The sequence below is a fragment of the Strigops habroptila genome, chromosome 2 (assembly GCF_004027225.2).
Source record: "Strigops habroptila isolate Jane chromosome 2, bStrHab1.2.pri, whole genome shotgun sequence".
Lineage (NCBI taxonomy): Eukaryota > Metazoa > Chordata > Aves > Psittaciformes > Psittacidae > Strigops > Strigops habroptila.
In genome coordinates, this window is record NC_044278.2 from 15726422 (window position 1) to 15738491 (window position 12070).

General features: G+C 39.9%; 1 protein-coding gene across 1 annotated transcript; it reads right to left on the reverse strand.

Annotated features, from left to right (window-relative positions):
- Positions 1 to 516: 516 nt before the first annotated feature.
- On the reverse strand, positions 517 to 10688 carry C2H3orf52 (chromosome 2 C3orf52 homolog). The gene is made up of 6 exons (XM_030471862.1): positions 10139 to 10688; positions 6570 to 6693; positions 5859 to 5992; positions 4844 to 4914; positions 2774 to 2973; positions 517 to 1818 (listed from the first exon to the last, which is right to left on the reverse strand). Coding segments are annotated over exons 1-6 (699 nt in total). The 5' UTR covers positions 10307 to 10688; the 3' UTR covers positions 517 to 1816.
- Between the last annotated feature and the right edge of the window lie 1382 nt (positions 10689 to 12070).

Here is a 12070-nt window from a genome sequence, read left to right on the forward strand (position 1 = left end):
GGCAAAATCATTATATTATTTTTCAGTTCTTAGAAACAGAATCAAGATGAAGATGCATCCAAGGGCAGGTTCAGCAATAAGATCAAGCAGCATCACAAAGGCAAATTATTCCTTTGCTGCTGGTATTTTCATAGCCTGATGCTTTTGGGACAAATCATACAAACCATGAATTTTATCCTTCCCCAATGTAAAAATCAGAAGTAACATCTCTTCTAGTTGTATACCTCCTAGAATATTGCATCAAGAGAAATTGTGGTTCTTACAGCCAATGCTACATCTTACATATCAAGAAGGGATCAGAATTAGCCACAAATATGAGAGCCATTTGAACTACTGATTTGGTCCAGGCTGTTTCCTAAGCTCAGTTAAAGCTCAAGCAACAACAAATACAGGTTTGAGTGTACAGCTCTTTCAGACAGATGCTTCATACAGCAATCAGCATTTGGAATTCCAGTGGTTATTTTCCAATTCAAACAGCTGAAAGACTAGAGCTACCGAATAATGAAAACAATCATTTTAAGAGTAAAAATAAATAGTTTAATGCATGGTAAAATTGTCAGATTGCTTCTTAAATAAACTGGTAATATTAGAAAAAGAGAAATACAATTTCCCATAAGATATTTCTTACAATACAAAAGGTTTCTTAAAATAAATTTGTCTCTCCAATAGCAGTAACATTTATACTGACTATAAACAAATGACAAGAAGCCATACTTCACTAACATGGTAGTGAATCCATTCCACATGAAGTTAATGCTTTAATATTATCTAACATGTTAGATAAAACTAACTTACTGGCTGTAGCTCTCATGCCACGATGGGCTACATTGTCTGTTTCAGCACCTTCCTCTTAGCATTGGTCTATCTCATCTGATCTGTTGTCAACAAGAAAAACTATTTGCTGCCTTATGAAGGCAAATATCTTGCATCTGTTCATTTTTATCCCCACTGCTGGGACAGGGACTATAACTAATGATATTGACTTGTTTCTCTTTGAATTTACAAATGTGGGTCAGATAGTTGTCTGTTCTCTAGTACCACTAGCTAATTATTAAAGCACACCGTTAATCTGACCCTTGAAAGATTCCTGTAGCATTCAGATGCATTAGTGAACAAGATGTATGTCTTACCAATGTTTGTTTGTTCATTTCTATTTCATATTACAGAAGACAAAAATAGAATAGATACCACCTTATCCAGTAAGATTGTAGGATGAACAAGGAGATGATGGGAATTGAAGCTCACTTAAGAAGATAGTGCAAAGGTCTTGCATGTAATTAAAGAAAATAAATAGAAAGTATATTTAACTTTTCAGGTTGTTTTATGAGGAAAGAACAATGGGGAAACATAGCATGTGTAGTTAGCAGGGAAAAAAGTAACAGACACGAACATGGGTGGAAGTGAGCATTAAGGATGAAGATGTGCAGATAATTTTAGATAAGCCGAGTGAAGAAGAAATGAGCCATGTGCAAGAATTCTTTTAAAGATCATACAGGGAATCCAGATTTAATTTTAAGGTAAGGCAAAGCAGAGGTTTCAAAGTCAACAGAGCATATATGATTTTCATGAGTGAAATGAGTTATTGAGATATCAGGACAACAATAAAGGAGGAGGTAGTGGTGATAGAGGAGTACAACACTGTTACAAATGTACCACATTTTCCGTTTACAATATTGCATCACAGACAGCATTTACAGGACAACATCTTTAGAAGTGTTTCTACCTAATGAATAGCTCCCTGTCCTGGGATTACTAACAGATAAGAGAAGCCTCCTCTTCTAGGTGGTGAGGAAGAGGAAGAGTCTTTCCATCTTTTCTCTGAAAAGTTAAAACAGTACATTAAAATGAAACTTTAGTTAGATATTTCAGCATATAATTTCCTGTCTCTTTTACACTGCATTTTCTATGAGTCCTGTCAATTATATAAGGAACAAAATGATACTGAGAATTGGAACTCATTACTAGTTGTTGTCTTGTCCCTTAACAAATCTTACTTATATACACTGTATGGTGATGTGTTAGCCTAGAGTTATTATAAAAGCACATTGGTGTGGCTCAGTAAGTTGAGGGTGGATGGAAGCAGCTCCATGAATCGCTTCCAGTAAAATTGCGAAGATCATGGAACTTTTATACTGATGTTTTAATCAAGACAACTGTCAATGCATTGGGATCACTATCTAGTATTGGTAGTCATTGGAATCACTACCTAGAAGACCTGGCAGAATGAACATTTGATTCCTTTAAAAGGTATCTCTGTGTATAATAATTAAAAAAAAAAAAATAATCTGAAAAGACAAAAATCAGGAGGCTTTTTCATCCTTGAGAAAAATAATCCTAAATTTTCTCCCAAATTACTTATCCTGTCTTACTTGGATTAAAATTTGTTATATAAATATTCAAATACAAATACACAGTAAGAAGAAACATTTTTAATTATTTGGCTCCCTGTTATGGTATGCACATAGAAGACTGTTCTGGTTTTTTTTCTTTTTTGGTATGCATAAAATGCAAAAAGAGATCTGAAAAGTTTGGTTGGAGTCTGTAGCTAACCAGTCTCATTATCACTCCCTTTGTCATCAGAGGACCAAAGAGTGAATTCAAGGTCATAAGCTGCACATAACAAGACTTTCTTGAAACCTGAGTATTTTACAATTTTCTTAATACTGCTGTGCAAAATATCTTTACTAACAGATCCCAACATCTTTCAGAAAGATTTCCTTTCAAGTAAATACTTCTACTCTTTATAAGGAAACAGTTTCTTTAATGTACTCACATGTCAATGTGAGAGAAGTTGGGTTAAACTTTAACTTGTTACATTCAGATGTTCCAGGATTAGAAGTATCATCTTCATCATAAATATTTTGACGTAAAACGTTCCTTATAAAGTCTGGGTTCATTGTGTTTTCCATAAATCCCTCTGTTGATGTTGGTACAGAGAACTCTAGCTGATAAAATACAGTGGAGTTTTCATTACTGAAAAACAAAGCCAAGGATGAATGCCTTCAAGTCCCCACTGGAACATTCCTTTTTTGACAAGACTGACTTTTCATATGAATGTTGGTGTGGATTTTTTTCTTTTAAATCTTGCACTAAAGAAAAGCAATATAAAAGAAAACTGCCAAAGATTCATTTCCTCCTCCTGCTCCCTTCTCAGAACAGCTCTTGGCATTAACAGAAACTGGGAACATACCTGAAGCTAACCTGAGAGAGATTTTCAAATAGACAGAGGTCAATTGGATGTGCCTCCTAACAGGGTGAGGTTTTCAACACTCATGCTTCACAAGTACATAATGATAAGCAGTGCTGTGATATCTTACACATAGGTTAGCTGAGGACCTATAGAAAGATTTGCTCTTCTGCTATCAGGACTTGAGGCCACTCACTTGTGCTCCTAACTCAGCTCCGGAGTGTGTTGTGCAAACCACCGAACTCGAGTCCATCTCTGGAAATTGCATTGTTTGTGGTCTACCAAATCCACTGACTACAATTTGACAGTTACATGTTGTACTCAATTTAAAACCTAAAAAAGTATTTGGGTGGGGAAAAAGAAAAGGAGACACAGAAGGAGACAAGTGGGGGGGGGAAGGGGACAGGGAGAGATAAGCTAGTTGATATGTATGCAGAACCATAGCTTTGCAATTGATGGTCCAAACCATAATTTTTACCCATAAAGCTAAGGAGCTACAGGTCACGCACTGAACAAGGCTGGCATGCCCAAGGCTGGCAGTGCAGGGGCGCACATTCCCCAAAGCGCCCTCAGGACTACTCCTTGCAGCATCCCAAGGGGACTCTTCCCCTGTCCTTGGCTTTGGGACTTTGTAAATCTGCTTCCCTTAATTTTCTATTGTCTTTTTAATTGTTTTTGTAACAGTGCTTTTCCAGTAGTCCTTGGGGAAGCTCTCCAACTTCCTTCCCTTGCCTTTCTGCTGTCTCTCCACAGCAGGACCATGCTTCAGCTGATCTTTCCAACACCACTTTTCCCTTTGCTGCTCAGCCTCCCTCCTGTTGTAAATTTGTAGTGTCTCCATAGATCAAAACTTTACTGTCTCAAGCACAGTAGACTTAGCCTTTCTCCAGTGACAGTTTCTGCCAAGAGTAAGGTCCTCCCTCTGTTCCAGCTTGAAGCTTTCCGCTGCCTGTGCAAGGCAGGCTTGGATGTTTTTCCCCTTTTTCCTACCACTGCTACTCCTCTGGCTCCATCACGCTTTGGTGCCTGAGGTTCTCCTTCATCTGTAAGCATGTCCCATCCAAGCTAGCCTAGACTACACTCTACCACCTGCTCTGCCTCTCACTCCTGTTCCCCAGCGTTTCCAACACGCTGCTGCTTTTAGATTTGCTCCTGGGGTCCAAAATAAAGTGAGAGGAAAAGTGACACAAACAAACCAGCAATGGAGTATTACTGTTTGGGCTCTCACAACTTGTATGTCCCTATTGCATTTAGCTCTTGGGAACAAAACCAGTTCAGCCCTCGCTGCTCCCCATGTACCCAGTTTTATTTATTTAAGGCTATTTAAGCTGTCAATCTCCAGTAATTCCAGCAGCTCGTTTTTCTTTTAATAAATATCCTTGAATATGCTTATTAAGGGCTGCACTTTGAACCAAAGACAACAGAAATGGTACTTAACAGCAAAAAAACATTACTGCATCATATATTATTAGCAGCACTTGCCATTTACACTAGGGGATCCTTTGACTATTTTTCACCACCTGTATATGTAACAATATTCCCCCAAACAATCTATTTTTCACAGATTTAAATGTTGTGCATATCTACATAGGCACATGTATGTCTCAACAAAAGCCTGGAATTTTCAGATAATTTTGGTGACAAGAAATTGCTTACCTGAAATAAACCACCTGAGCTGACCTAAAGTAGCGTCCTAGAGCTGGAGATGAACTGTAGACATCTGTTAACTTGTAGGGTAAAAAGAAAAGGAAAAAAAGGTTTCTTCCATTTACTGTCTTTTTTCCCCCTTAAAAGAAAGTAGAGCACATCATTCTTACAAGGTGCTTACAAGGGGCAGAAACACAGGTGCTGAAGGTTCAGTAACAGCAAAACTCTGCCCTAGGAAAGGTATATGATCCCTTTAAGCTAGACAGACAAGTTAATCTGTGCATTTGAGTGATTACTACATTACTTCAACACAATGGAGGCACTCAGGGTGAACTAAAAGTATGTGCTCATGTTGCCACGTGCAATTTAGGTTGTTTGGCTAGGGTTTTTGTTAGTACCAAAGTTCTTCTGCTATTACTTGACAGAGGGAAAGGTCTTTCTACTGAGACTCTCTTTCCACACTAAGTCCAAATCAGCACTGCCATGCCTGCTGAGCTTATTTCAGCCGTAACTCAGAGCTGTGATGCCTCAATGTAAAAAGCAGCTATAAACCCAGGTTGTCATCATGTACTTACAGGAGGATGCAACACACAGGATTTTTAGCCACCATTTTGTTTAGATGACCTTCACAGGCCCCTGCTAACCTAAGTTATTCAATGATTGCATGAAAAAGGTGAAGACTATGTCCCAGCCATTAATCAAATTGGGGGAAAAAACGAGGCACCTTTTCTTTAAAAAAAAAACAAAACAAAACAAAAAAACAAACCAAACCAAAAAGAACAAAAAAAAAACCAAACAAAAAAAAAAAAATCATCAATGTAAACTGCTTGTGTGTTTAAAACAGACAGGTCTGTTTTCTAGATCAGGACTTAAATTATGCTTGAAAAAGTACAACTCAGAACTTTTTGTGGACTTGCAAATGACTGAGTTGCTACACAGAGAAACAGAAACTTTTTAAAAGGGAAAGCACTGATTCTGTGTTACAAGCAGAATCAGCTTTGCCAAGAAACACATCAACACATACCTTCTTAGTAATGTCTTCAGAGAAAAGGTGTGGGAAACCACACATTAATTCCAGTGTTCCTGAAAAATTGCGACTGTTTCCACTAGTTAGTAGTGCATCAGCATCCCAATAGTCATCCTCATCTGTATAAACATCTGATATTCAAAAGGAGATAGAAAGTGGAGGAAAACACTGTAATTCCAGTTACAAGAAATATCAGAGAAAATAAAAATAAAAATCCTCTTGGCTTTCTCCCAGGTTTCCTATGTAATGACTGACTGGGAGTGACAGAAAGAAAGTGCAAGTCACCTGAAGGAAAGTGATAGCCCATGGAGTTCAATCACCAACTCCCATTAGCAAAAGTTATCTGCTTTGGGAGCCTGACAAGCGTTGACACCAGATAAGGGGACCAGAGTGATCCATTGTGCTTGTTGCGATGTTACAAGCATCGTTTCCATCCTCATCCCGGACTCTGTTCTTGTCTGTTCTTGTAACATTTTCTCACTTACCTACAAACTGGAATTGCCATCTGATCAGGATACAAGTTTCTTGCTGCCTGCTAAAATGAAAGTGTTCAGATCCACTACTCAACACACCACTCTCTGCAGTCAGCATCCTAGTCCCTTCAGCAGTTCACAGAAGGAGTTTTAAAGGATGCTACCATTCAATTTGTCTCAGATTATACGTATTGTACATTTGTATTAAAGGATGAACCAAAAGTGAGATACTTACTAGAATAAAGAATTAGGCTGATGAGAATGACCAGGAAGAATACTAGAAAAATTGTAGTTATAACCATCCATAGTTTACACTTCCAGAAAACTACATTCCTACATGATTTCCAGTGATTTCTCTCCTAGTATAAAAGGAAAGGGCATATTGGTTAATGAAATAAGGCAGGGAAAAAATATTGAAGCATGTATCTACTGTCACATTTAGAAACAAAAAAAAAACCCCAAACCACCCACATAGATGGGAAAGCCTCAGTGGTAAGCAATGCCCTACGTCAGGGGTTCCCACCCTTAACTGCTACTGCAGGTGGGAATGTAGACCTGCAGAAGACAAAGACCATTCATAGGCATGCTGTTACTTGATAGGTGTATCATTCCCCATTTGTGCAGAATTTCCAACTCCTGAATTGCCCATAAAGCTAAGGTGCTATGAAAGTGTTTTCACATCTTCCAGATGTTTTTTTAAACTACTGTTGTGGTTTAATCCCAACTGGCAACTAAGTACTAACAGCTGCTTGCTCAATACTCTCTCTTCCCACTTTCCCTGGTGGGATGGGGAGGAAAAATCAGAAAAAGGTAGAACTCATGGGCTGAGATAAGTATTAAAGAACGAAATAAAATAACATATAATAATAATGAAAAAGAGAAAGAGGAATGAAACTCAGTAAAATCAAGTGATGCACAGTATAATTGCTTGCCACCCACCGACCAATGCACAGCTTGTCCCCCAGCCTGAAGGCTTCTGGCCTAGTTTATATACTGAGCATGACACTTTGTGGTATGGAACATCTCTTTGGCTATTTCAGGTCAGCTGCCCTGGCTGTGCTCCCTCCTGGCTTCTTGTGCCCCTCCTCCCTGGCAGAGCACGAGAGACTGGAAAGCCCTTCACCAGGATAAGTGCTGCTCAGCAACAACTAAACCATCAGTGTGTTATCAGCATTGTTCTCAGACTAAATCCAAAACACAGTACTGCAGCAGCTACTGGGAAGAAAAATAACTATCCCAGCTGAAACCAGGACAACTACATCAATTTGATTTACATGTTCTATAAGATGATCCTTTTAATGTTTTCCATCTCTGACAACCAAAAAGGTGCTTGTGGAGAAATTTCCAGAATCATTCACCTCTGCGGTGTTGATGATACCAGTCTGCATAGCTCCTGGATGCAAGCACCCAAAGCTATTTGTTAGATACTCTTGCATTAAAAACCACTGTAAAATAATTGAGACCTTTACAGTGACTTCCCTTTTCTTCAGAAGATTGGAAACTTAAAGGCTATTGAGTAAGTTTATTACAAATCTCACCTGTTGTAGGAGATCATAGGTAAATTGTCTTCAAAACAATTGTACATGCATGCACATTCATATGGGAGAGAAAGGAAAGTACTTGCCTTTCATTTACTTTTTAATAAGACTATGGCAGAAATTAGTGTTTTAATTAGTTACCTCACCACTACTTATATTAAAAATAAAAAATAAAAAAAAAAAAGCTTAGGTGACATAGGAAATAAATAAAAAACAACTCCAATTGTTTTGTTCCACAGCCAGAAGACTGAAGGAAGGGCATGAATTCATAAGTAGACTATGCTGCTTTTTTAAATCCTCCTCCTCCCTAACCACCATAAACCCAGCAGTAAACTCCGTGTCCTTTTTGACATCAGTACCAGGCAAGGAAAAGCACATGCTGTAGGTTGTCAGTGCCACACGCATGCAAGTTGGCAGGAACCAGCTGCTGGCTGGAGGCACTAACCAAGGTTACCTTCCTTTTCTTTTTCAACTTTCTAAGAACACAGTATAATAGATAGCCTTTCACTGAATTTAATCAAAACCCACCAGCTGGCTTAAAGCTTCTTTGCGGGTGGCAGATGAACATGGAGAGAAAACAGACACCCACAGAAAGATCTTATAAGAGTCATTTCTCCAGGAGCAGAGGCAGAGAAAGGGAAAGCTCTCTCTGCAGACATCCCTACATGCAGAACTTTCCTTTAGTGGAGAATGAAGGGCAAAGGCGGAATACAGTTTTGCTTACAGCATGCTTTCAGGTGTGGTAATGGTTACATTTTTTTTTTTATTTGATTTTTAAAATGTAGTAGAAAAATACAACTTCAGTTTAATGCAAAAAGCTAACTTAGTGTCAGGTATCTGAAAAAGAAAAAAGCCGGTAACTACTGCCTAGGGTGCAACAATGGAATCAGCCATGGTAATATCAATTGAGTCAGACAGCTATCAAACCCAGGTTTTGATTAAGTCACATACTTAGGCCACCACAAAATATAATTCTTAATCACACATAGCAAACTGGTTTGATCTCAAGAAACATTCAGTTCCCCAACTATGTCAACACCCTCAGACATTATCTGTATATATTGCAAGACTGCTGGGTAGGAGCAGCAGCAGGGAAAATCTCCCCAGTGGGCAGACTAGTTCTGATTAGCCTGCATATGTGCAGGAAGCAGAGCATGATGAATTTCCAGCAGTCCCTATAAGATAGGAAGCCAGTTGCCAGAATCAGCAGAAACAGAGCCCAAATGAAAACTCAGTGCCAGGAAGGGGAAAGCTAAACAGAAACTAAGTGTAAAGTTTCTCAAGATAGCCAAACGGATCCCCGCTTTCCCTCCACCCTCTCCCATTCTTCTTTGCACCTCCCTAGAATTAATTTGACCCTGCAGCAAGCTGTTCAGCTTATCAGACCAGAGGAGAAGTAACTGGCCCCTGGTATAGTGGAGTAAATGGGGTCTATTGCCTGGCTAGTGGAGTAAATCAGCCTACAGAGATGACCAGTAGAGCCCACACAAAGAAGCAGTTGCTCGACTGGGAGCAGGAAGGGAGGGGTGGCATGACTAACACAGATGAGCTTTCGGGAGGGCTCAGCCATCCCTACAGAAAGTCAGAAAATTCTTAGATGTGCCATAGACATGCTTTGTGCTTTAAGTAATGAAAATAACTGTACAACAGTCACCTGTGAGCAGAACCTGCCAGTATTAGTATGTTCCATAGCTTTAAGCTGAACAGTACGAGTTACCTCCCCCAGGGCTCACGTGCTAGTCTTAACAGAATGCCCCAAAGCCTCAGTTCATATGAATTCATAATTGTTAGCAATTGCAAATTACTCAGAGAGAATCCCAGCATGGTCTGTTGCAGGACATCCTAGTGTTATTTTGGCAGTGCTGTTTTCCCAATTAATTTGTTCTGAAAGAAAGCTTGTTTCTAATGTGGGTTTCAGCTTTTCCCCTCTCTGGCTTTGAGCCCAATCCCACTGATAGCACGTGAAAAGAGAAAGCAAAACTCAGAGTACCAATTACAACTTCATTTCCTAATTTAAAGTTCACAAACAACCAAACACAAAAATTAAAAAAAGCTTCAAATCCCATTCCAATATTACAACACTTAATTGAGAAGAAGAAATATGTTTAACAGGTTTTCAGCCTTTACTTTCAGGTGAATAACCTTTCCCTCTCCCACAAACAACAAATTAAACCACCCGTACAAGATGTTCCTGCAAGGTGTCATTTCTCTTGCTGTGTGGTATTTTCCCAACAGCAAGTATGAAATGAGCAAGTGAAATTCTTACCTTTCTTGTTTGAGCGTTTGGAGGCTTGTCATGATCAGCCTCACTTTCCTCCACGTTATCTTCTCGTAATTCAATGATCTCATGCTCCCGAATAGAACTTTGCCTTTTCATAGCTTCTGTCTCTGTGCGAGGACCTCTGTGTCTGAAGCAAGCACGGAGGCAACTCATTTCCTTCTGGTTTCTGCTGCAGTTATGGACAGTAACAGTTTTTGTGTGAGGCTGGGGACGGTAATAGGGAGAGTTTGGATAGTTTTCATGGGAGCGATAAATAAGGGGAATTCCTTGGAAATGACGTTGTCTGCAGTAGCTACAGAGAAATAGGATGTGGAGGAAGTATCGATTTGCCTAGTCCTCAGAACTACAGCTCTCAACTATGTAATACTAGGTTTTCCAGTTTGTCTACCTTATCGCACCAGCCCTTGGCAAGCAGGTGACTAAACCTTCAGCTATGTTGTCATTTGTTGAGGAACTTTTGAAAGGAACCAGATTGCTTTCTCTGCTGCTGTTAGCCAAAATAGTAGAATACCATTGCTGTTATCCACACGGCTAAACAGATACGATTCTGAACAACACAAACCAAGTAAGGATCACACAGCTTGTGGTTTGGTTAGGCTGTGAAGGGAACTTAACAACATCCATCAGCACTTCTAATTTTAGTCTTTTTATAGTCGATAAAGAAATGAGCACTACCGACCTTTGTGCTGCAAATTGTCCTCTCTTTAGCTGTTACGCAGGCTAAAATCACCTGTAAAGAAATCATTGATGCCTACTTACATACTATCCAACCTAAACTTGAGAAGCTGCTTCCATGTAAAAACCAAAAGGGCAAATCTGAAGACAAGAGGAAGATGACCTTCAATTTCAGCCTATGGTCTACAAGGCGTGCTTCTATGAGGGAAATCATGGTGTGAGTTGAGATCTGGGTCTGCGCTATGGTGAACTCTCCTGTGCTACATAGAGTCACAACTTGCTGCAGCCAGGGGCTGATGCCTCCCCTTTTCCCACCCCCTCACCCACCATATCCTTCGTCCTACCTCCGCTCATTTCTCCTGTTCTGACTCCGTCCTCATGTTTCTTCTTCCCCCCTGCCCCCCCCCCCCCCCCCCCAAGCACCTCTCTTCTCTCTGGATAAAAAGGATTGGGCAAGCAGCTGTAACTGCACTCTTGTTCACATTCTTGTCCCAGCAGAGATGATTATGCATTAAGAGGGAAACAAAACCTCTCTCCAACTCCCTCCCTTGCTGGCTGAGTATCCACACATAGCATTGCTCCTTTTTCCTGCCAAATGCTGAGGATGCTTGCTTCACCCCCAACTCTTCATCCCCCTCTGCCTTCCTGAGCCAGATTTTCTCTTTGTGCAACTCATCTGGCTACTGCTGCCTGAAGCATTCCAAGGGGTTCAGATTCCTGATGTCACGTCACAGCCATCCAGGCAAAGGCACTCCGCAAAGCTGAGCACAAGGCTTGGCTTCATTCACCAAACAAAAAGAAATACAAATTGCATACCCCACCTTTTTGCTGTGGAGGATCCTTAAAACTCCAGAGTACTGAGGTTGAAGCTGAGCAGTCATCAAGATCAAAACACGTCTTCATCCACAAGATTTTACTGGGAACATCTTTACTAGAAAAGCCTTTTCCTGCTCTTCTCAGTACTCCTGCTAGATGATGAGCTTCATTTATTTCATTTCCACTCACAGTAAAAGACCTTACCTTCCTACTGAATTGTCTGAAACTGAAACAGTTTTTCTGAGTCAAATGAGTTAATGATTGCGGATCTCACTCTGCAAAAGCCAAAGTCCTTTTATTTATGTCTGTGAAGGAAGTCCTTGAGTTTCTTTCATCTGGGTGATCTAGCTTCTATACTTGGTGTCCTTCTTGTATGTGAAGTACTGACTGTTCTGGCACATGGAGTTGAGAAACTCTTAAAGAAAA